The following is a 23,300-nucleotide window of genomic DNA, read 5'->3' as shown; positions in this document are numbered from 1 at the left end:
AAATAAAATAAGCAGTAACTTCATGAGGTATTCATTTGCACCAGGATTTTTGGATGAGAAAGTAAGAAAGTGCAAACAAAAACATTTCACCCTTAATAAATGTAAAACCACCATTAAGTCAAATCAGCTTTATTTGTATAGCATGTTTAAAAGACATCAGGTGTTGAACAAGTGCTGAACATAAGGATAATGTAGGCAAAATAAACAGAACAGATTAAAATAAATGGAGTAATAAGATGACAAGAAATCCATATATATGCACACACACCTATATACAAATGCATATACTAGCATATATGGACACATGTATACACCAACATTCACTGTTGTTCAGTTTACCTTCAGAACGGGATTAAAAAAAGATCTTGTTGTGTTTGAATTTGGCAGAAGGGTTACAGATGTTAATGGCACAGATGTTTGCTTAACAGGCGGCCCTCCCCCCCTGACAATGTTGCGCTGCAGGCCACACAGTGTGTTTAATGTCTGAGGATATTTTGCATGAATCTTTTGAACAGGATATTTTTTTCTGCACACTCTGGAATTTATCATCACCCCAAGGTTTCATTGTGTGTGTGTGTGTGTGTGTGTGTGTGTGTGTGTGTGTGTGTGTGTGTGTGTGTGTGTGTGTGTGTGTGTGTTTGTGGTTTTCTCTCGTGTCCCGGTGGTATAATTGAACAGAATCTGTTTTCCGCCTGGCTGCTTCTTTTGAGGTTGGACATCTTCGAAGACGAGTGTGTGTGTGATAATCGTACAGCGCTCGCAATCTCCTGTGTGAAGAGTGTGACATTAAAGTGTGTGTCTGGTTATCTCAAGTGAGGCCAAATTAGCTTTTTTCCACCTCATTAGTCACATCATCGAATCCTCCCCCACGCATGATAAGAACAGCAACCTGTGTGTGTGTGTGTGTAAGAGAGAGAGACAAAGATAGAAAATAAATGGAAAGGTCAGCATTTTCTTTTATTCTCAGCAGTAATCCAGTCTGGTCTGCATCTTGCCAGGGTTCAAACATAGATCTGTAATGTCCCGATTGAACACTGAAAAATTGACTTTCAAATGAAAAGCATCTTATTGTAGATAGGCAAGATGGTGTTAAATGAAAAGATTCTGTATTTATGTGCAAAATGAACAGAATGGCAACTATTAAATGATTACAGTATTATTTATTTTACCACTGCTACTGTTTTAATTTACTAAATTACCAAATAAACAGGCCAGATTATTAGGTATTAGGTCAACTCAGCAACCTTTAGACCCAGAACCTTGATCCATCTGTGCTATAAGAATTAAGGCAGTTCTGAAGACAAAAGATTGTCCAACCCAGTACTACTGAGGTGTAACTAATAAAATGGCTGCTGAGTGTACACATGTTTTTGTATTCTAATCAACTTCCTTCAGATTCCTTTGGAATTACCTGGTACTGGGTTTGAATGGTTGTCTGTTGTCTCTGTGAATCTCTGTGGTTGATGGGTGACCAGTACTGGGTACATCCTTCTTCTTGCCAAACAACAGGTATAGTCTCCAAACCTTGGCAGGCCTAATAGGATTAATGGTAAATAAAACGGATGGATGGAGTATTAAAAAAACATTTATCTATTTGTTTTTATATGTTTGATGTTTGGGCAGTGTCTGGCTTCAAGTTTACAGTCTGATTTATTATACACAAGAAGCACTAATTTTATAATTTGCTTGTCAAAGGATTGTTACACTTTCTTAAGGTTTTTGTTGTTGTTTGCTGTTTGTTTATTCGTTGTTGTTGTTGTTGTTTGCTTGTTTTACAACATTTTGGATAGATATGACTTTCATTCACAAATTTGTTGTCAATTAAAACACTGCTGTAACCTGGATGAATAGAAAACAACACAACGCACAAGACCTAAGATGGAGCGCTTATGAGTTATTAAAACTCAGGAGCAGTCGTGACGTGAAGTTCTGGACTGTAAAACAGGGCAGTCTGTTCACCCTCCTTCACTGTCAACATGAATCGATTTTAATGGGTTCTTCATCGAACGAAACGGCGCACCATTCTTTCACTTAAGTGAACACTGACTGCGATGCACTCTGTCAGGTTTCCACTTTGTAAACCATTGGGACTCTATCAAAAGATGATCCGCTGCACTGTAACATCAGCTAAAAAAACCCACCTCAGCTGTGCTGCTGTTACAAGGATGGACAAAAAGCCGGCTTCCATGAGATTGGACAGGGGGTTTTACTAAGGCTGAAATTACATTGTTTTAACAGACATGTCGGTCAGAAGATACAAAAATAATTTTTTTTCTTAATAAGTAGATTTATCTTTAAATGCACCCATCACACTGCAGACTAGCTCACATCTTCAGATATAATGCTTTCTGTCTGAACAGCCAAGCATGATTTATGATATTTATACTGTATATAGTGCTTTTCTATTTGCACTGACCTCATTTAACAATGCATTAAAACTGAGCTTTGGAGCACATCTTATCTACCTCTCATTTATTATCAGTGTAGAATTACCAGTTAACCCAGCATGCTTGTCAGTTAGGGTTTAAACTGGGAACTGTCTCTGTGACAACACTCATATTTATTATTTTATATTTATTATTTATTTAATAGTCCAAGTAACTCACATCATTATGCAGAAAAAGGTGAGATGTAAACATGCCAAAATTGCTAATATCCTTCTTTCCCAGGGAAGGTCACATAAAAGCTTTACAATAAACAAATGCGTAAAAAATATATAACAAATGAAACATCAAAAACCACAGCGAACAACTCTGTTCATTCATTACCTGAAAAAAATCAAACATTACAGCTGATACAGGTGATGTAACCGAGTATGTTTAAATGTGGTACTGAAAGCTAGAGCAACAGCACAATACTGCAGGTGTAAGATTATAACGGCAGCCCTGTGCATCATAGGTAGGTTCTTCAGGAGGAACAGCTTGAGGGTCACATTGTTTGATCAGCAGCAGCTAAGTGATAATAGCATCCTTCATGGCAAGCTCACTCATTCAAGCTGTGAAAATATACTACTGTTTATTTTCTGCCCCCCTGCAGCTCCTTTCCAGACTCCAAAGAACATTATTCAGACTTCCCTTTAAAGAATGGAGGCATGTCGGGCGCCATCGAGCTGAAACGACCCGTCGGCACTCACTGCCACGGCCCCAAAGCGTCGGCATGCGAGGAGAGCGTGGACAAGCTGCTGGCCAAGAAGAAACTCTACATCGCTTCAGCAGTCTGCCTCGTCTTCATGATTGGCGAGGTCATAGGTGAGAAGCACCAAGAAAAGAAATGAATGAGAAAAGAAAGCAGCTTGAATGGTGACCTAATTTGTTATGTGCCTTCTCAACCATTTGGACATAAATAAACTTCCCTACTGGATATTCACACACCAGAAAGTGTGGAGATTTGTGTGGGACACAATACTTATGACAAGAAGATGGTTATAAGCACTTATAAAGCATAGGAAGCTATTGCATTTGACCAAATGATCACTTTTGACAGGAGCAAAAAAATCATGCAGACAAGTGTTCATGCAGACGTTAGTATCATTATAAGCAACATAGCAAGAAATGCTTCAGTGGTGAACTATTGAGGAACTCCTTTATTTCCCTGTAAAAGTGTAGGTTCATTTTTCTTTTTATAGTGTAACTTTTTTACTGTTAAGAGAATAAAATGGTGGCTGACATTCACTGGCTGGTTGCACGGATATTTTAAATGATCTAAAAGAATAAAATCGCTCTTTTACCTGAGGCAACTGAGGCTTTAAATCACATGTTTAATATACCTCTGAGTGTCTAAGATGGGTGTATTTAAAAGCTATTAAAAGAGATGTTATTACCCAGCAGGTACTTTCACAGTTGGCGAGCTACGACACACTTTTTAATAAAAATCTTTTTTTTAGCTAAATGTGAATGAAAATAAACACAGCTTCACACTTTCTGTTTGCTCTGTTCTGTTTGGATATCGTATTCAACATTTATGTACATACCACAAAAAAAAAGTGACATGAGTTGGATTATGTGTCTTTCCTTATCTCTAAGCAGACTATTATAAACGCAGTCTCGTGGCTCATATACATTATCATTTGTGCCCAGTGTCATTTTTCCTCCTGATTTACAGGAGGCTACCTGGCCCACAGCCTGGCCATCATGACTGATGCGGCCCACCTTCTGACAGACTTTGGCAGCATGATGGTGAGTCTGTTCTCCCTGTGGATCTCCTCCAGACCGCCCACCAAAACCATGAACTTTGGTTGGCACAGATCAGGTGAGAATAATAAGAATTCAGCTTCAGCTTCATGTCGACTGGATGCTGGAGACAAACATTTCGTATATGCATTATATTGCTGGTCATTTGTAGGAGTTCCTGGGCCTGAGTTATTTTGTGTAGATTTTCCTTTATTTTGTCCATGTAAACTGCACATGGGCAAAATAAACTCTACATGGCCTCAACTTGCTTGAGTCACTAGATGTATTGTGGCTATCCTGATTGCACACCCTGGTGTATCCCTGTGTAAAGGTTGGGGCAGGTAATGTCAGCCTGGATTGATGATCTCACTTTTTAAGAAAAGGAACTAGAGGCTGTTTTCTATCTTCAAGTGATCGCTCTCATCAGCCTGCCTGAAAACATCTACACCAAGATACAGGAGAGAAGAATCTAAACAGTATAAACTTTGGATTCAGGAGAAATGATGTGGCCTTCCTTCAGTTTTGATGTGTTTTGTGAAGAAGGCATTTAAACATGTCCCTCTGGTTCTCCAAGAGTCCAGTGGTGCTGCAGTTTGGTAAAGGGTTGCTCTTTGTTACCAACTTTGTTCATAATTCTTATCAACAGGATTTCTAGTTGCAGTCAGTCTGCTGCTTCTCCTCCTTGAAAGGAGACAATTAACCTGTTAGCAGTCGGACGTACCGCCCACGGTACATTGGATGGTTCAGGGGACTAATTGTAAATTTGTAGGACTGCTAAGGGGTTAAGGTGGTTTGGCTATCTGAGTAACACACCTACCACCTCCTAGCTGAAATGTTTCTGGCATAGTATGGGATGAGTACCTGGAGTAGACCCAGGATACGCTGCAGAAATCATGTCTCTCGGCTGGCTTGGGAACACTTTAGTGTCACAAGAGCTGGAAGCTGTGGTTGTAGAGAGGGAGGCCTGGTCATTTCTGTAAAGACTGCTAGTATCATGACACAGTCCTATGCAGGTGGCAGAAAATGGATAGATCGATCTTCTGCTAACCTTCTCCTGGGAGCATTTTTATACTAAGAAAAAATACTGTCTTCATCCTTTTTTTTATTTAAATGATTTGTCCTATATATCAGGTGCATGATGTTCACGTGGTGGCTTACACAAGGAGAAATTATATAGACAGATTCCAGATACAGATTATAGAAAAACAAACACCTATTAAGACAGACTTGGCATCTATGAAATCATCCATTAGTTATGAATTCCTGTTTTAAAGCCTTGATCTGAAATCTTTTTGCTATTTTGAGACCACTTGTTTTGAGCAAGTAATGACTCTGACTGAAGTACAGCGGGAGGCTCATATGGTGTGGAGTTTAAGTGTAGCCTGCTATACTGACCATCATTTACAAGATGAACATTAACTTGCATTTACTAAGACAGGGAACTGGTGATTGAGGCCATCAACGTATTAGTAAAGTCAGTTTAGTTTAAGCTCAGAAGAAGCAGTTTAATTTTAAAAGTATATGGTCAGCAGCATACAGTAGATGTGCCTCCTTATTATCTGTGATGAACTGCATGACTACAATAAAGTAATAAAGGTTCATGATTTTCTTCTCCTTCCAGAGATCCTCGGGGCATTCATCTCAGTCATGTCCATCTGGATCGTCACTGGAGCTCTGGTCTACTTGGCCATTGAGAGGATCGTACGTAACGACTATGAGATTGATGGACACGTCATGCTGGTCACCTCTGGCTGTGCTGTCATCGTCAATATTGTGTGAGTGCTTCACACCTTTAAAAGTATATTAACGCTTGTAAAAACTTTGCTCTCAATGTATGCTGCTGCTATTGACACCATTACATAATATTACCATTACTTTTACTAATAATAAAAAAATTACAAATATTTTACTAACAAAAACCATAGACAGTATTTAAAAGATGGCTGTAACCATGGCGACCTCACTCACATTTCCTCTACTGACATCTTGGTCTAATGAGACCAGATGCAAGAAGCAAAAGGGAGGATCTGATTGAGAAAAATGATGGACAGATGTGCTCTTCTAAGATATGACGGTATTCCGTCATATCTTAGAAGAGCACATCTGTTTCCTGAGTGCCATGAAGCAAGGCATGCGAATACAACTGATGACCCTTTGTCTCGTTTCCTTTCTCTAGCATGGCGTACATCCTCCACCATTCGACCACCTTCCACGCTCACGGCAGCGGTTACCACCAGATCGACGAGGATGGTCAGAGCCCCGTGGTTCATGGCCACTCGCACGCCCTCCTCGGCAGTCATGGTAACACAAGCGTCCGTGCTGCCTTCATCCACGTGGTGGGAGACCTGCTGCAGAGTGTCGGCGTCATGGTGGCGGCGACCATCATCTACTTCCGGGTCAGATAAACAGATATATTACATGATATAAAACAGAGTCATGTTAAAAGCACAAAGACATGCTTACAGGTACAAGCATATTTGTATTCTGAGCATTAGAGAATTATATTTGAATGTGTACAAAGAAACCATGTATGGTTTCTTATGTATTATGGATGAAAGATTCAAGCATTTCTGTTGTGTTGCAAGATGTTCTTGTTTTTGTGCCTGGAGCACTTTAGTGCCTCATGACTGTGGAAATCACCATCTGACGCCCTTTTCCTCGCTCTTTAAAGTGTCCTTAACCTCTTTTCTCTCTTTCAGCCCGAGTATAAAGTCGCAGACCCCATCTGCACGTTCCTATTTTCTGTCTTTGTTCTCTGCACCACTGTCACCATCCTCAGAGACGTCTTTAGGATACTCATGGAAGGTATTAAACAATCAACAGCTTCTTATGTTCGAAATACTTTTTCATATTTTAATAGTGGAATCATATACTGTACCTGATAGTTCCCATGAAGTATAAAGTATTTTTGTTATTATGCAAAAGGGGTACTTCACACCAGATTTACATATGTGTTTTTCCTCTTGCTTGTTGCGCCACTGATCTATCTACATACTGGGTTCTCCAGATCAGCTGTAGAAATGCTTGTCTTTGAGTGCAGGAGGGAACTGACTATGTGGGCTCAAAATGGAAAAACATGTATTTGAAAAACTCACAAACTCTTGTCAGAAATTATAATGCAGTTACTCAAAAAAAACCCAAAAAAACCCCCCCGTGTAATGATAACAAACCCTGTTGTAAGTCAATAAATTTGATATTTGTTTATTTATTATAATTTAATTAAACACATTGAAGTTCAAAAATTTGATTCAAAGCATAAAATGTACAATTGCAACATAATATCTCCAGAAGTTCTTAAAATGGAATTATAACAAATCCAATCCAATAAGTCCAGTATGAAGTCAGGCCAGTTTTTGTGTCCTAAGGTTGTTGTCCTGAAAAAAAAAAACCTGCATCACACTGAAACTTCTTAAAAAGATCATCCAGAAAAATACATTTTTCAATACTGTGATAAATGTTTAATGTGAAGATGCTTTCGATACAACGGGTTCATCTGTAGCTGGATTTGACATGAATGATTATTATTTCTTTTTCTTCTTTTATTGTGTTAAATCTGAGGTTTAAAATCTAGTTCACAATTTTCCTTACATGATTGTGGCATCAAGGGCAGATGTTATATAAGCTGTAGCTTCTGTCACACCCTTTCAGTTTGAAATCTAAATAAAGATAAAATAAGATGAAATAAAAATATAACTGTTATAGCGTCTCCTCCTCTAGGCTTGGCTTAGAGTGACTTAAATTTCTTCTTCATATGGTGAAGTTGAGGGTCTGTGCAGATGTTTGCATGCCTGCTTCATTTTTCTGCGAGTGAAGACTCAGCTGCAGGGACTTTGCATTACAATGCACCAAACATGGATGCAACCCAGGTGGTTGACTTTAAAGACGTATAGCAGAAATGACTGCTCAGCCGTGGTTTCTCAAGCTGTTTGTGTTTGCAGCAGAGTATAATCGAGGCCTTACTGTGCAGAAGAAACTGTGCAACTGCCCGTAACAAGAAGCTCAGGCTAACAGCAGAATGTAATGATTAATGGCAGCTCCCTTGCTGTAATTTCAGTTACATGCTTCTTTTGGTTAGCAATAGTTTAGTATGAAAAAAACAACAACACAGTTCCCGGTGAAACTGCTTAAAACTAAATTGGTGGATTTGATTTAATTTATACTTCTTTTTTTTTTGGTAAATCTATCACAGTTGGTGGAAAAATACATTGTGCAGTTTTTCTAATTATATTTTTGTTGCCTTAAACACCACAAACTACCTTTGCTATATCCATGGGTACCCAGGTGCCCGATATCGCGAAAAGTAGATAAACAGGAATACGAGCCAAAGAAAAAAACAAAAAAATCCAACAAACATAAATCTGATTTTTATTTCCTGACTCTTCAAGCTATAAATTCAGTGTCTCAGCTTGATATGAGATTGGAAAAGGGAGAAACCGCCAGCCTACCAATACCTATAAAGTTCAGTAACACTGCTGTTAAAGCCAGCAGCTTGTTTTAGGTCAACGCTCAGAAACAAGCATGCAGCTACCCTGCATCAGTTTATGCTGTTTATTAGAAAAAACTCTTTTGAGAAAGGTTGAATATTGCTTTAAATTAAGCTTATGAGATATTTCTGACCATGATGCCTGCAGCTTGGATCCAGCTGTCAGGCTTTGACCTGGTATGAAAAAGGTTAACATCATATGTTGCAAAGGACAGTTATGTCACGTAGAAGTGCAAAAAACAACATATTTGGAGCCTAACTGAAGTATTCATGGCTTCAGATATGTATGTCCCCAAGCTCCACATGGCATGTTTGTGTAAAACAGCAGAGAAACGTGTCTGTGGTTTTCCTGGCATAGAACAAACAGGACAGATGGTCACATCCTGGGGATGCCCTGAGATGTTAGATCACCCAAGTCTCTGCACGTCACTGAACTTTCACACGATGACCCAAAGTAGCTTTTGGGCATCTTTGAAAAGAAGCTCACAGTTTGGTGTCAATGAGCAAAATGATAACGTGCATGAGAGCCATGTATCTGATGTAATACTGTATACATACATCAGAGTTTTAATACTTGTATTTATGATTAGTTTGCATTTATATATTTTTTTGGGTTGAATTTACTTTTTTGTTTCCCTTTTAGGTTTGTCTGTTTATATAGTTTGAAATGTCCAATTTTAGCCTATTTTTATTACTTTCACTGTTAGTTTTAGTGTTTTTATAATCTTAACGTAGAAATATTTCCCAGATTTAAGATCTTCAGAATAGATATTGTAGTACACAAAACAAATTTTGAAGGCAGTCATGCAACTACCTTAGTCTCATGTTCAGGAATGGCTCCTGCACATTGTCTCTATAGTTTTAGTGACTAGTTTTAATTAACTACTGTATAACTAGTCGTGATTTTAGTCAAATTTGACTTCTTTTCCACCTGTAGATCAGTAAAATAAAATATATCACTGTGTGCTTATCAAGGAATAATATTGTTCTGTATACCAGGCCAAAATCAGCTCTACAAAGTCTCTGTGTATCTGAAGCAGACTGTTTGCATGTGAGCCACACATTCACAGACGTACTGTTAACTTGGTGTGTCTTAATTTTGATGGCCCGTTGTTTTTCAGGGTCCCCTAAAGGAATCGAGTTTAACTCGGTGAAGGAGGTGCTGCTGTCTGTGAAAGCTGTGAAGTCCATGCACTGCCTGCACCTCTGGGCTCTGACTCTGGGCCAGGCGCTGGTTTCTGTTCACCTGGCCGTAGGTAAAGTAACACACTGATCTACAGTGCATAGTACAGTGAGAGGCACAGGGAATTAAGGCTACTTTAACCAGACATTAAAAGCTCCACATGGCTGATGAGCATTAGCCGACATATTCCGATATGGGAAGAGAAAACTGTGATACGAAATGTGGATTTCTGTGTTACACCCCTAACAGACCACAGTAGAGTAAACCACACTCGCTCTATTCATTTTTACCTTCTTGTTTCACCACCAGAGGAGGGCACTGACCAGCAGTCTGTGCTGCAGGAGGCCACTGACCTACTTCACACCAAGTTTGGTTTCTACAGCATCACCATCCAGGTAGAGCTCTACTCTGAAGACATGAGCTACTGCTCCCACTGCCAGGACCCCAGTGACTGATAAACAACCAGAGTGGACTGGACCCAGCAGGACATGGATGACTAAGACAGATTGTCATTCTCTCCTGGTGGTCTGGAGTCATGAGGGATGTATTCACAGAGCAGCTTCCCTTCAAGGAAAGAATTTTTGGGTTGTTTTTGCCATTAAGTTTTAAAAGATTTGACAGTGAAATCATCCTTGTGCTGATAGTAGAGTCCTGATACCAAAGCTCCATGCTAACATGGAATATGCCAGTTAATTCAAAGTCCTTCAAAAAGGGGTGGCATGCTTTATTTCCATCACAAACTGAGACAATTTCACAAGAATCACCAGGGTGAAGCTGTCCTTGGGGTTGCTGGTGCTAGCTTGTAAGGAAATTTTCAAGAATAAAGGAAAGTAGGGCCCTGAAAAAAAACACATTTTACCAAAAATCTGACCTCTTCTAATTAATTTCCTCAACAAAACAAAGATCACATCACAATACTATTTATTTAAGGACCACTAATATCTTATTTCCAGTAATATGGTGCCAGTTCTGCTCTGTTCTACCTTGGTGCCTTTTAAGAATCAGCCCACTGGTTATCTGTAAAGTTACTGGCAGAAACTCGAGTACTTATCATGGAAATAACTTTATGTGGTAGCTCCTTCATAATGACAGATGTCCATCTTTGGGGTGAGACATTTCATGGTGTAGAGATGGTGCCCACTTTTGGTCACAAGTACCACTTTTTTTGGTGTGGAAATGCCTGTGCACAAGCTCATTAGGTTGAAAATAGATACAAGTGATCCATAGAAATGATCAATAATAGCAATTGTTCTCCATCAGACACCCTATTTTAAGTTAAGAACAGTCATACCAGCTAAAATTCAGAAGTTATGAGTTATACTTTACCATGAAATCTGTATTAAAACACCTTAAAGACACAGTGACATTATTTATTGATGTCACTGTGTATCAAGTTTTTATTTGTTTCTTAAAAAAAAAAACAATTCTGTTTTACTTGCGCCTCAGCATGTTTCATTTCAGGCTTAATGTAAGTAAACAGAAAACACTGCCAAATAAATGAGCACATACAGTGATTAGGCTTATAGCTATTCCTACAGTAAGGTAAATCCTTCCTTTGTGAATCTAATAATTAGCACAGTTTACAAAGTTAATATTATGTTGCATTACATAAGAAGTGTTACTCGATAATGAGACAATAACGTTCAACGAAAGAGTTTATTGAGGTCCTGACTTAAGAGAGGTGACGCTTCTTTGTTCCACTGAGTTCTGTACAACCAGAAGCCTCATTGAAACTCAAGGAGTCGCCCTCTGCTGGTCAGAAGGAAGGATGCCCATGTCAGACATTTGAACAACAAAGAAATAAATAAATCTTGAGGAACTTTCTGAAAATATTTTTTTTCAGCCACTTCTTGATTAATGCAACTTTCTTACTCATTTTAAATGATAAGATGACTTTAAAAAATTAAGCCATTGTGAAGGGTGATGAATTGCACGTTTTTAATTTTGCAAGTATTTTTTTATAGTTGTCTTCTACAATTGAAAGGCAGTAATTGTAGTAAAATCCCTTCTTCTTTCAAAAAGATGCTGAATCACTCAAACACTTTAATTCAATCAACTGTGAAATTAGTGTAAGTTAAGTTCCACAAAACAGGAACAGTCTCCTCAAAGTCTTCTTCAAATTGCTAAAAAATAATTAAAAACACTTTTAAAGCACCACAGGAGATTGATTTTGCTGACGTGATTAAAGGCATCTGTGCAGATGTTTGTCCAAAGTAATTTTCAGTTTATCTTTTGGGCTATTAATTAAATGTTTCCAATTAATTTATGAACATCAGCTTTACTCTGTAACAAGAACATAAGGTAATAAATAAGAGGCATAAGCTATATCATCTGCTGCAGATGTTAATATGGAGCACCTGATGAAACTCTACTACAGACACATTTGTTGTATCAGCTCTACCAGACCCACTATAGTGAAGTCATCTCTATGCAAGGCTTGCAAGCATAACATATTTTTAGTGCTAAAGTGTTAAAAAGCTCACTGATGCTTGATTTCTGACATTTCTTTGTGCATGTTTCAAGTACCTGTAACATGCTGTCTTATGAGTAAGAATAAGTATGACTCTTTAAAAATCTTTTAATTTTGTCTGTACTCTTGGTCACCAAAGACCACATTGTGTTGTTACTAAAGTTACATATAAGTTCACATTTTTGTTTTCACTTTAGAAAATACATAAAGACGTATTCATGTTTCTACCAAACAAAGGGAAACGTGTTCCTTCTCATGATTGATAAGCACTTTGACAACAAAGAGTTTCAGAATCACGATTAGCTTTCCAAAACGACCTTTAAAAACAGACACGATCAAATCTGTGTTGCATGTGTAGCTCAGAGCTGTTTATATAATGGTGGGCAGAGTATCGATATGGATTGAGCAGAAGGAAAATGAACGGAAAGTGTCAGACTGAAAAAGCATTCACCTACCTCCACTGTCAGATCTGAGTGGACATTTGGGTCTGAGGGCAAAAATGATTTAGTTCTGGAGCCGGACGATTAGTTTCAGCTGCTGTCATCTATCTCTCTCTCATTCTTCCTGCAGACATCCATCTACTGTATGTTTCTCCATTTCCTGGGCTTTCATCAATCCATCTGCTCTCCATCCATTCATGTTTTGCAAGTCATGAAGCATCAGCTTCCTCTTACCTTTTTATAGACTGGGCTATGACTTTATGCATATCTGACACAAATCTGTTATATTTTTGTTTTGCTTTGTTTTTGACCACAGAAGAAGGCAATGCTTATTTTTTGTACTGGGATCCAACCAATCCCAAAGAGCTAGGAGAAATTCAAAAGGCATTCCAAATAAGAGACTGGGCCTAGAGACCTAAACATTTTGTTAACTTTCACCAGAATTGTGGACAGATTACTGAACATAGACCAAAAAGCCCAAGAGATTAGTCCAGGGTCCAGTTTGTTTAAAGTGACTGTCGGTCAGTCTACTACAGAGAAACACAGAAATATGAAGACAAGAAAAACTATATGAACACAAGTAATGGGACACCTACACACCACACCTACAGGAGCTGCGCCACTTGCAGCTGATCATATAATTTCTAGGAGGGAGAAATTTCATGAAATACCTTGTTGCTGTGGATCCTATCACTGTACTGTGTTCAGATTCATTGGGCTCTTTAAAGTGACCCATTCTTTCACAAATGTTTACAAAGGCAGGCCGCATGGCTAGATGCTTGATGTGATAAGCTTGTGGCAATAGGACTGAAAACACCTCTATTTAAAGATTAAGAGGTGTGGTCCAATACATTTACTCATATAGTGTAGTGTTCATATAGTGTACTTTAACTAAAAACAATCACAGAATGAATGCAGAGGACCCCCCCTCCACCCCACTCCCACTAAATTTACATCAATCTGGCCAACAGTTTGTTTTGTTTGTGTTCAAAATCATGATGTAGCTGTTGGGGTGCTTAGAGGACAAGAACAAGCTAGCAAGCAGAAAGTTTGGGCTGATGATAGTTTTAAGAATGGGCTGTAATCACATTGTCCACTGGGGACCATGAATATCCACAGGAAGTTTCACACCAATCTTTTCAAAAGTTATAATTTGGCCTAAAGGGTCACAAAAAGACAAACTGGATAATTTATAAAGAAAAATGTAAAGATACCTCCTCTGGTGAGCAGGAATGGGGACATTTTCATAGCAAGCTCTCCATTAAATTGGTTTGTACTAGTTCATTTTGCACAGTGCAGAAAATCTGAGCTGGTGATGGCACTGGGAGAAGGGGTAATGCAATCATCACAATCAAAGTTTAACTGAGACATCTTCTGGGGACCATGAATATCCACAACACGCTTCACAGCGAGGTCATTAGTTACACTGAAGATGGCACTTAGAACCGAGCACTTAGACTTACAATTACATATATTTACATAAAAAATACACAGCATTTTAATGGAAAATGTCCACTATTTTAATGTATCCATTGCTTTTGGTGTGATTTACGTGTAAATTCACCATAATCTTTCTTTTTTTCTATTAGATCTAATCCTCTGGGGACAATGAATATGTAAATTAAGTCTTAGAGCAACATGATTATGGTGATTATCTATTAAGTGCCTCCCTCCTTTGGCATGAGAGGTTAAGCTATTTTATGACCAAACCGGAAATTTTAGAGGGCATCACCTTGGGACTTGCTCTCTGGTTGTTTCATTCTAAAACATTTTGAGGTGATGGTGGAGCTGGGTATCTTCAACATTATAAAAATTCACTGTCTTAGATCCGCAAACACCCACAGCATGTTTTATGGAGATTTCAGATTTAGTTTGTATTTTCTTTCAGGTTAAGAAAATATAATAATAAAAAAAAGCTATTTTACACCCATAAAAAAGCCAATGAGTCCGCCAACATGCCTGTAATGCTTCCCAGCTGCTATCAAGTGTTACTGTTGACTGTTGCTTTAAATGAAAGGACAATTATGCATTGAAATTGCCGAATTCACGTCCATTCTGATCCAAGAGCTTGCATGGTTGTTAGCTGTTATTCAATATCATGTACTGTAAGTAGTTTCTTGTTCAACTGCCAGTCAGACTATGTAGACGCACCATGTGGAGGTTCAATCAAAGAATAAAATCTTCTTTAAAATTCTATATTTTCACCAATTTTTAGAGATCCTATATATTTTTTCCCTTTTAGAAATTATAAAATGAGAATATATAAAGGACCCAACACCTACAGATTTTAGGTTAAAACAAAGTAAATATAATAAAGACCAATGCATTTTACTGCACTGGTTTTGATATACATGCAGTTCTCCTATACGGGCTCTACTGTTACAATTGAAGCTTTATAAAGTTTATTTCATTCCAAGAAAAAATAAAATAAAGGAAAAACATTTCCTGTTTGTTCACTCTGAACATGTAATGTCTGAGAATGCTCTGTTATTGTGCCGTTGCCATTTGTGACAATTAGAATTTGTGTAACTGTTGTAAATATGTCAGATAATGTGATTTTGTGTGTACATGTGTAAATACATCTATCTTCCATGTACAAAAAGTGGTTCCCAAAAAGTCCTATTTGTCTGTGTTGTGATGTCACATACGATCCACTTGTCACATGTGTGATGTTTGATATTTCATTTTTATGTGTGGCAACAGTTTTTGTAAAGTGAAATAAAAGACTGCTGATGATGGAAAGAAGCTGGATTATTTTAGTTTAAAAGTTTAACAGGAAATAAAGACTGGAGCCACGGTCTTGCTTTATTATAAAATTTATTATATGTAACATTTCAAAAATAGCAAAAGCGAGCAGGGAGAAGAACATTTCGATGCTTTTATGAATAAGTTAAAGATAATGTTGTCAGTAATGAAATATGGCCACGGCTGACAACACTATAATGAAATATTATTGTGAAACTCACTAAAATTTATAATTAATCAAAAAATGAAGCACACTTTAAAACCCCTAATTTAACTCAGAGGGAAATGTGTCTTTAAAAAAAAGTGATGCCAGTAATTAATTACACCTCACTATTATTTTCTTGTAGACAGTTAAAAATAAATAAAGTTGGAGAAAAACAACAACGGGAAAATGTACACCAGGTAAGAAAAAGATTTAACATTTCTAAGTGTTATATCCTGTAGATACAAAAAATTCAAGTATTTTCCCTAATTAGAGCCTGAGTTGTTTGAACAAACAAACGCAGCCAAAATTAGCTCCCAGCCTGCTACCGATAACGTGAGAGGCTGATAACAAAATGAGGGAATGCACAAAAAAAAAAACCCCTCTCTAAAAACAAAGTCACAAATTAAACAACGCGTGAGAAAGTCTGGAAATATTACAAACACCAGTGGGTTTAACTAATGAAATTACTTATGAAGTTCCAGAACACTCTTGCTAGTAAGCCTAAGAAATATTGGCATGACACACCAATTCTTTGGAAAACAACGCCATCCTCACTTTAACAAAATAACGTTTTAAACGTCTTTCAGCTCTCCGTCGCACTGAGAACATGTGCCTTCAAAGAAAAGGTTGCGCTTTCCTGCTGTAACTAACAGGTTGTAAAAGGTCCAACTTTTACTTTGAAGGTGAGCATTCTCCACGTGTCGCGCTTTTCAGTTTCAATGTTGCTTGGAGAACATTTTGCAAGTGTTTGCAGACAATCTGGCGTCTTCCATGTAAACTATGGGCAACTGTTGTAATGTAATCAAAACGACCAAATCAATCACCAGAAGGTTTTTGTTGCAGCACCGTGTTCCTCTTTACAACCAAATTCATGTGCAAACAACCACTCTCCAACCAGGTGGCGGACACACATTTCATCACTGAAATGGTCTCTAGGCCTGTGTGAGTGAGGGTTATGAAAGGCACTTAACTGTCAACTGCTGCAGTTTTTCTGATGTAGAGAACAGAACTGTCATTATTAGGACTTTTATTATAATTTGATAAGAAGAAAATGGAAAACATGGAAACATTTAATTGCCAGGAAAAATTAAATGGCTTTGAATTCAACAGATTCTGGTTGGGTTTGGTTTACAGAGAGAAAGTCTTGCTTCAGTTTCTCAGGGTCAACGATGACCAGAGATCAAAAGAAAAGCCCCTAAACTGGTCATGAGAGAGTTTTACTTTTGTTAGCTTGCATACTGTAATTATGTCAATTTAAAGTTGAATTTCATTATGTACGGAGTGACATTCAGACAATTTGGATATATCTAGCCATGTCTAGATGCTTCAAAACCTGGACCAATTAAACCTGTAGTACCTTCATGGCTTGATGTCATTAGTTTTCGTTGACTGATTTTCAACATATACAAATGTATAAGAATAAAAACGTAATATTCATACATATTTTCATTATTCACAGCTGCATGTTTCAGAGGTCACTTTTTTGACTGTCTCTTGAGGGAGTACAACCCACCGTAGCAAAGTTAAACTCCTGCTATAGCTGCTCTGTCACCGCTTGGCCCGGCGAGTACAGAGCGTTGAACTGGGCCTGACTCTCACCAATCATCTTCTTCAGATGAGAGTTCATCAGAGCCCTTACACAGTTAAATCTAACCAGTCCAGTCTGACCCCCGGATGCAACCCAGTCGTGGCAGCTCATGTTTGGGTTGAAACGAACCTGAAGAAATGAGAAAAGACAGCTGAGAATATTTCTCGTCTGTGCTCTTAAACCAGCAACTGAACGTCAGAGGTCAATTTACAGAAGAGCAGATACTGGCATTATTTACAGGCAGAAAAGCAGAGGACCAAGTGTGGATCCCTGAGGGACTCCACATTTAATACAAACAGCTTTCTTTGTGTTCTACTAAGGCGACAGTGGTTTTTACTTATAGGCTAATTTCTTGTTTTCTCTGTCCACAGTGAATGACGCAGCTGTAGCTCTGAGTCAATATCATCACTTCCCCCTGATTTCTTTACAGACGCTTATCCACCCCACTCACCACTATAAATCCTCCTGGTGCACGCCTCCCTATATTTTTTCACTTCTCCTTCCCAAGTTGCCATCCTCCTCTTTCTAATCCATTTATCCCTCTCAGACAAAGAGCCAGTCAAAAACCTTTCCCGTTTTGTTTTGGAGCCTGTCCCAAGAAGTCTCCGTCCATCATTTCATCCCAGAGGGCACAGCGACACCCTCCACTCTGCCTCTCTTAAAATTAAACACATCAAATCCTCAAATGGCTGCTTTCCATCTCCCCCTCCCTCCTTCCACTGAGGGTGACATTTTTCTCATTTAACACATCATTACATTCAGCCCCTTTATAGCTGCCCATCAGAGGAGGAGGCAGAAGAGGGAGGAGGAAGAGGCTATTCTTACAGATCTCACCTCCATTTCCTCTCATTGCACTGTTTATCTTTTCCTGCTTTTTCTCTTTGTGTTGCACTACAGCTGGAGTCTGATGATACCCGCCCTGTGTGTGTGTGTGTGTTTCAGATACCTTATATAGAGCAGACAAAGGCATGTCATCCAGGATGATCTTTGCCTTCACTTCTGTGTCTTTCATGCGTTTCCACACAGCTCGCCTCTCGCTTCCTGCAGTGGTCCGCTGAAAGTCAGAGTGAATGATTATTACAGTGTCAGTGTGGTCTTCCTCTTATTTCGTTCTCTATTCTACTATAGCCTTTTTCTCCAGTTTGTCTTTGGCCTACATATATTACTTGAACATTCCTTACTTTTTTAATAAATATCTGTTTAATAAAAAACAATGAAACCAAATGAAGATAAAAATTAACCCACAAAATCAAAATCTGTATAGTGGAGGCAGTATTTCTTTGTAGCCTCTTTGTAGGTCTGGAATTTCAGCGGAGGACATTTTCGTCCAACTCTTCCTCCTTCACTGTCGTTCTCATTTCCTGCTTCCTGTGTAGCATCTGGTTCTTCTGTCTCTTCGCCCTGCTGCTCTTCAACTGCGTTTCCTTCCTCTTCCTCTCCTCCCATTTCTTGTTTTTCTCTCTCCGTTGCATCATAAGGCACCATAGATGTGAAGTAGATGGGCTGAAGGGAACAGGTTAATAAAATGGACCGTTAGCTTGTCTCTAAATCTGAGCAATTCTTTCACTGCAACTGGCCACATGTTCAATTCATGTTCTTTGTCTTATTTTCTATGAACACTACCAATTTTATATGACATCTGATATAATGTAAAATGATATTTTTGAAGTAAACATAGGGAAAAATAAAGAGCGATAAAAGTAAAGGAAAAGTAAACTTACAAATCGTCTCTCTATTGTGCGTTTGATGTAAGGAGCAACGTAGCTGATCTGAGGTAACAGAGAGAAAATCACCTCTCCGAAGCTGTCTGCGGTCACCAGACTGTTAATCCACTCGGTGTATGACAGAGACTGCAGGGACGCATAGAAAATGAAATATTAAATCACACAGCACTGCTAAGGAAAAAAAGTTTCTCTCAGTAACTTAGAGCAAATTTCAGACACTCAGGGATAGTTTGAGTAATGAGACTAATTACAGAAGCACAACTAGCCTCAAATGTATCAGTTCCAGTAGTTTTTTTCCACTCACACACAATTAAACCCAAAACACTGCAGCAAAAGGAGGTTTTCAATGATTAGAAAGGGTAAAAGAAGGTAGCAGTCTTTATTTTCCTCATCATCAACAAAATGATAAAATACTGTTTTGAATCCATAACTGACACATCCTATACCTTTCCTATTGCTCAATGCCACCTCGCTCTACGCCTGGCCTAAACTATTTAACACCACACTGTTGTGATGGGGGACGTGTTCATTAATCACAATAAAACACGGCCTGTAGTTTATTTTAAATCAATTTAATACTAGAGGGCAACTCTTCTCCCATAAATACTCACTTAAGAAAAAAACGTGGACTAATCCACTGCTGGAGACGGTTCCAAACAAAGGCAAAATGTCCTGACGCTTGGAAAAAAAAAACTCTGAAACCTACCAGAAAAACTTCTAAAGATTCACATCCTCAGGAGGAAAAAACTGGCTGCAGTGTCAGCAAAGACGAGTGAAATCCAGGCTTGGATTTGACCTTTGAGAGGAATTTCTGACAGTAACAAAACTATGGAATACCTTTATACTCCTGAAGTCTGTGTTGGCCTTAACTACCTTTTATCCATATATATTGAATAATATTAACATCCTCAAACTTTCTTCATCGTCTCGAAAATGACCGTCGTGCCCCTGATTTAAAGGTTTCCTGAAGTTCAAAGCTATTTTATTTTGTGCTCTGTGACTGAATTATGGGCTGCTGATGACTGAAGAATGGAAGATTACAACAGCTACACTCACCCACACAGTGCCGGACCGGGGAAGTGCAAAGAGCGAGCGCATGTGATGGTCGATGTAATGGACTCCTTGTGAACCTTTCCTAAATTAAAAACAGAGAGAAAGAACGAGTCATAATGACTTTTTTTATTCTTACTTCAAGACTGCATATGTTGACAGATCGCAGAGGAGAAGTGGGGATGTGGAGCTTGTTAGGAGGCAGGAAGGTTACACTATGGCTAGTGTAAGCTCCACTACCTTTGGAGTTTGAATCACTCTGAAAAGTAAGCATGAACTACGATATTATCTTTGATGCTGAATTTTTGTTTTCAATGCTAAATGCAGCCACTCTGTTCATCTTCCAGACTGTTTCTACTACAGAATTTACAAAGCTGTAACCTGAAGTTCATAATCTTTGGAAGGTGCTGGCCATTTTCCACACTTTAACTTTTTGGGACACAAAAATCAAAGACTTCTGTAAATAGGAGTTTCATGTGGTGACTTTTAGGTTAGGGCTGACACAGTTAGTCCCATGAGCTAAAAGAGCGTACATGAACCCAGCACCAAACCAGCTCCCACACTCTCGCCTCTGTCAGTGCGCCACAGGGCAGCTGTGGCTACAATGTAGCTTGCCATCACCAGTGTGTGAATGTGTGTGTGAATGGGTGGATGACTGAATGTAGTGTAAAGTGCTTTGGGGTCCTTAGGGACTAAGTAAAGCACTATACAAATACAGGCCATTTACCATTTGCTGACCAGGTGAAAATCTCAGGAGAGGCTGAGTACCTGAGGGATGTGCCAGCAGCTGTGGATCCTACTCTTCAGATTCCTTCTGAATTTGAAGAAGCGATTGTGAAGAAGCTCAAGGGAAAAAATGAACTCTGATATTTTCATTCAAGAGAAAGAATTGCTATTAATTTCATTATCAGTGATTGTTTTGGTTCTTATTGTGACAATTTTCGTTTCCATTAGCTGTCAAAGAATTCCTTTCCCAGTACTTTTGTAGTCTTTTTATTTTAAAGTGCACCTTAGGAATCTAGAACCCAAGTGAACAGTGATTGAGACAAATTTTGATTTGATTTCCCAAAGAGCTCTGGGGTCTGATCGTGGATGTTCTCTAGTGTAAATGCTAATGTGTCCCTAACAAAGACAGAGGTCAGGGATTTGGCTTTGGTTCACCCTGGAGTCCACTGCTTCAACATACTGTCTCTTTGACATGATTAAATACATATAGCACTGTATTGATAGACTTGTGGCTAGACTGCCTCCATGCTTTAATGTTGGACTCACTAACTCTCTAGTATTTGTTCATTTTGGTTTACAACTGTCCAACATATCTTTCAAACCTTAGAGGCAAATACCAGAGATATAATGTAAGTGAGTCAGATGTTAAGTTGTAACAAAGAAACAGAGACAAGCTTTCTTACACCACGGTGCCGTTGTCCTGCGCCATCAAAACCCCCGGTGCATTCAGTGGCCAGTTGATTTCATTGGCCAGACAGCGTTTCTGAACCGTGATGGGATCGTAGAGCCTCCTCAGATCCCATGTCTTCACAAAGCGGTCGTCACCTGTCGTCACCAACAGGTATCTAGAAGTCAAAAAACAAATGAAAAGTTAAAGACATGTTGACGATGGGAAAACAGACCAGGATGTTCTGTTGGTGGAAAATATAAATAGGCTGAACACAGGGATTTAAATGTGATGCAGTGCTTGAAGTGAAAGTCATTATTCTCTTTACATTGATCAAATCTGACAGCGGCGTCTGCCATAAAACAAATGAAGGCAGAACAATCGATACAGTCGGATTTCTTTTGTAAGACAAAAAATGCTTTATGAATGCGATGACAAAGGAGAAAAAAGACTTTGCAGTGAGAGAAAAAGAAAATACAAAGGTGTTAAAAACCAGAGCAAAGACAAAGAGAGGGGAGATTTGATCTTTTTCAGCATGACTGTGTAATTAAAAAGCAGTGATCCAGACAAGATACGCGTCCTCAGATTCTCTCTGCTGCCAGCCAGGAGCTTTTTCTCTCTCTGTGGGATTAATCTTGATCATTTATCAACCTTTAATCCAACTTTAGTTTTATCTTTAGAGAAAACTAAAGTCTGTGGTTCAGAAATGAAGAAAATAGTTTAAAAAGTGGAGGAAAACTGGCTGCTATAAAATTAGGTTCACATCTGCTCAAATGAAGGCTGCAGTTGTAGTTTTAATGGAAATACTAATTACCTCAATCATTACATCTGACTACTTGTATTTGCCAGCTGTTTTAAAGCAGTGTTGACTAAAATGGGTCATTAGTTTGTTTTAAGAGGTCACAGCCCCACAAAATGGGCTTTACCATTATCTCACATTCTGATCTGAGGTTAAATACACATTTACAAAATGTTCTTTGGCAGTTCTTCAAAAAAGCAAAATTCATGACAAGGCAGAAAATCCTCTGTGAAAGCTTTTACATCACGCCACAATATAAGCCATATTAATCATGCTTTAGGTGAGTCGGCAGGGCTGGATGGGTTTAGAAGGAGATGATGCTGATGACCTCACACTGACCTGTTAGTGGGGAAAATGACATTCTGGACAGTTTTTAATGAAAAACCAATTCTGCTTCATCCCCGATACCGACTTGCAGTGTATATCTGTGAATACTCGTATTAGACACAGGTGATTTCAATAACCTCTCCAGCTCACTCCTATCTGCACATACATCAGCTGACTAACAGAGCACAGAAAAAGGATTTCAGGAGACACAGTCCGTAATGGGGCTAAAGTCAAATCCTTATCTATGACATTTTATTATTTTTTAAATTAGCCATCCCGTTTTCACTTCTGTATCGAGCATTTAAAGTTTACTCACATCTAGAAAGTTGCGAGCAGTTCATCTGAATTATTTCCACCTGTGCTTTAGTTAATTTGGTTAAGTGATTATGTTGGTATACATACTATAAGAAGATCCAGCTTACACAGTGCAGTCCCTCAGATATCACGGGTCTGAGTTAACATGTTAAAGATAAATAAAAGTCAGAAACTAAGAAATCAAACAAAACTAATTCTTAAAATCCACATGAACGATTCTCACATAAGCCCATTATCCTCTAGAACCTGTAAACATTCAAGCGTCAGGTTTATGTAACTTTACATACCTTTCAGAGAGCCAGTTGCTGTCATGGTCCTGGGTCGTGTGACCCAGTGTGTTATGCTTAGCCTATTTTGATGTTTATTATTTGTTTAGGTTCTCTAAGGTAGTCCAGCCATTTGTATATAT

At 38.6% G+C, this 23,300-nt stretch overlaps 2 protein-coding genes across 3 annotated transcripts in view; one reads left to right on the top strand and one right to left on the bottom strand.

Annotated features, from left to right (window-relative positions):
- Positions 1-3,078: 3,078 nt before the first annotated feature.
- On the top strand, positions 3,079-10,824 carry slc30a2 (solute carrier family 30 member 2). Its single transcript, XM_005753872.1, has 7 exons — positions 3,079-3,248; positions 4,102-4,248; positions 5,791-5,944; positions 6,346-6,565; positions 6,869-6,974; positions 9,774-9,908; positions 10,145-10,824. The coding sequence occupies exons 1-7, from the start codon at positions 3,092-3,094 to the stop codon at positions 10,288-10,290; spliced, it is 1,065 nt and encodes a 354-aa protein (XP_005753929.1). The 5' UTR covers positions 3,079-3,091; the 3' UTR covers positions 10,291-10,824.
- Positions 10,825-15,553: 4,729 nt separating this feature from the next.
- gtf3c2 (general transcription factor IIIC, polypeptide 2, beta) overlaps positions 15,554-23,300 on the bottom strand; it is a 26,382-nt gene continuing 18,635 nt past the window's right edge. Inside the window, exons 15-20 of one of the 2 annotated variants that reach the window (XM_005753871.1) lie at positions 21,467-21,628; positions 20,064-20,142; positions 19,005-19,133; positions 18,529-18,786; positions 18,230-18,337; positions 15,554-17,412 (exon numbers count right to left, since the gene is read on the bottom strand). In XM_005753871.1, the coding sequence (XP_005753928.1) occupies positions 17,230-17,412; positions 18,230-18,337; positions 18,529-18,786; positions 19,005-19,133; positions 20,064-20,142; positions 21,467-21,628 (919 nt within the window). In that variant the 3' untranslated portion in view covers positions 15,554-17,229. The other variant, XM_013916130.1, reaches the window with a different exon arrangement.

Source organism: Pundamilia nyererei, unplaced genomic scaffold (genome assembly GCF_000239375.1).
Source record: "Pundamilia nyererei isolate P.nyererei 1_Seehausen unplaced genomic scaffold, PunNye1.0 scaffold00475, whole genome shotgun sequence".
Classification (NCBI taxonomy): domain Eukaryota; kingdom Metazoa; phylum Chordata; class Actinopteri; order Cichliformes; family Cichlidae; genus Pundamilia; species Pundamilia nyererei.
The sequence above is the reverse complement of the archived record's forward strand: the minus strand, read 5'-3'. Positions and strand labels throughout refer to the sequence as shown.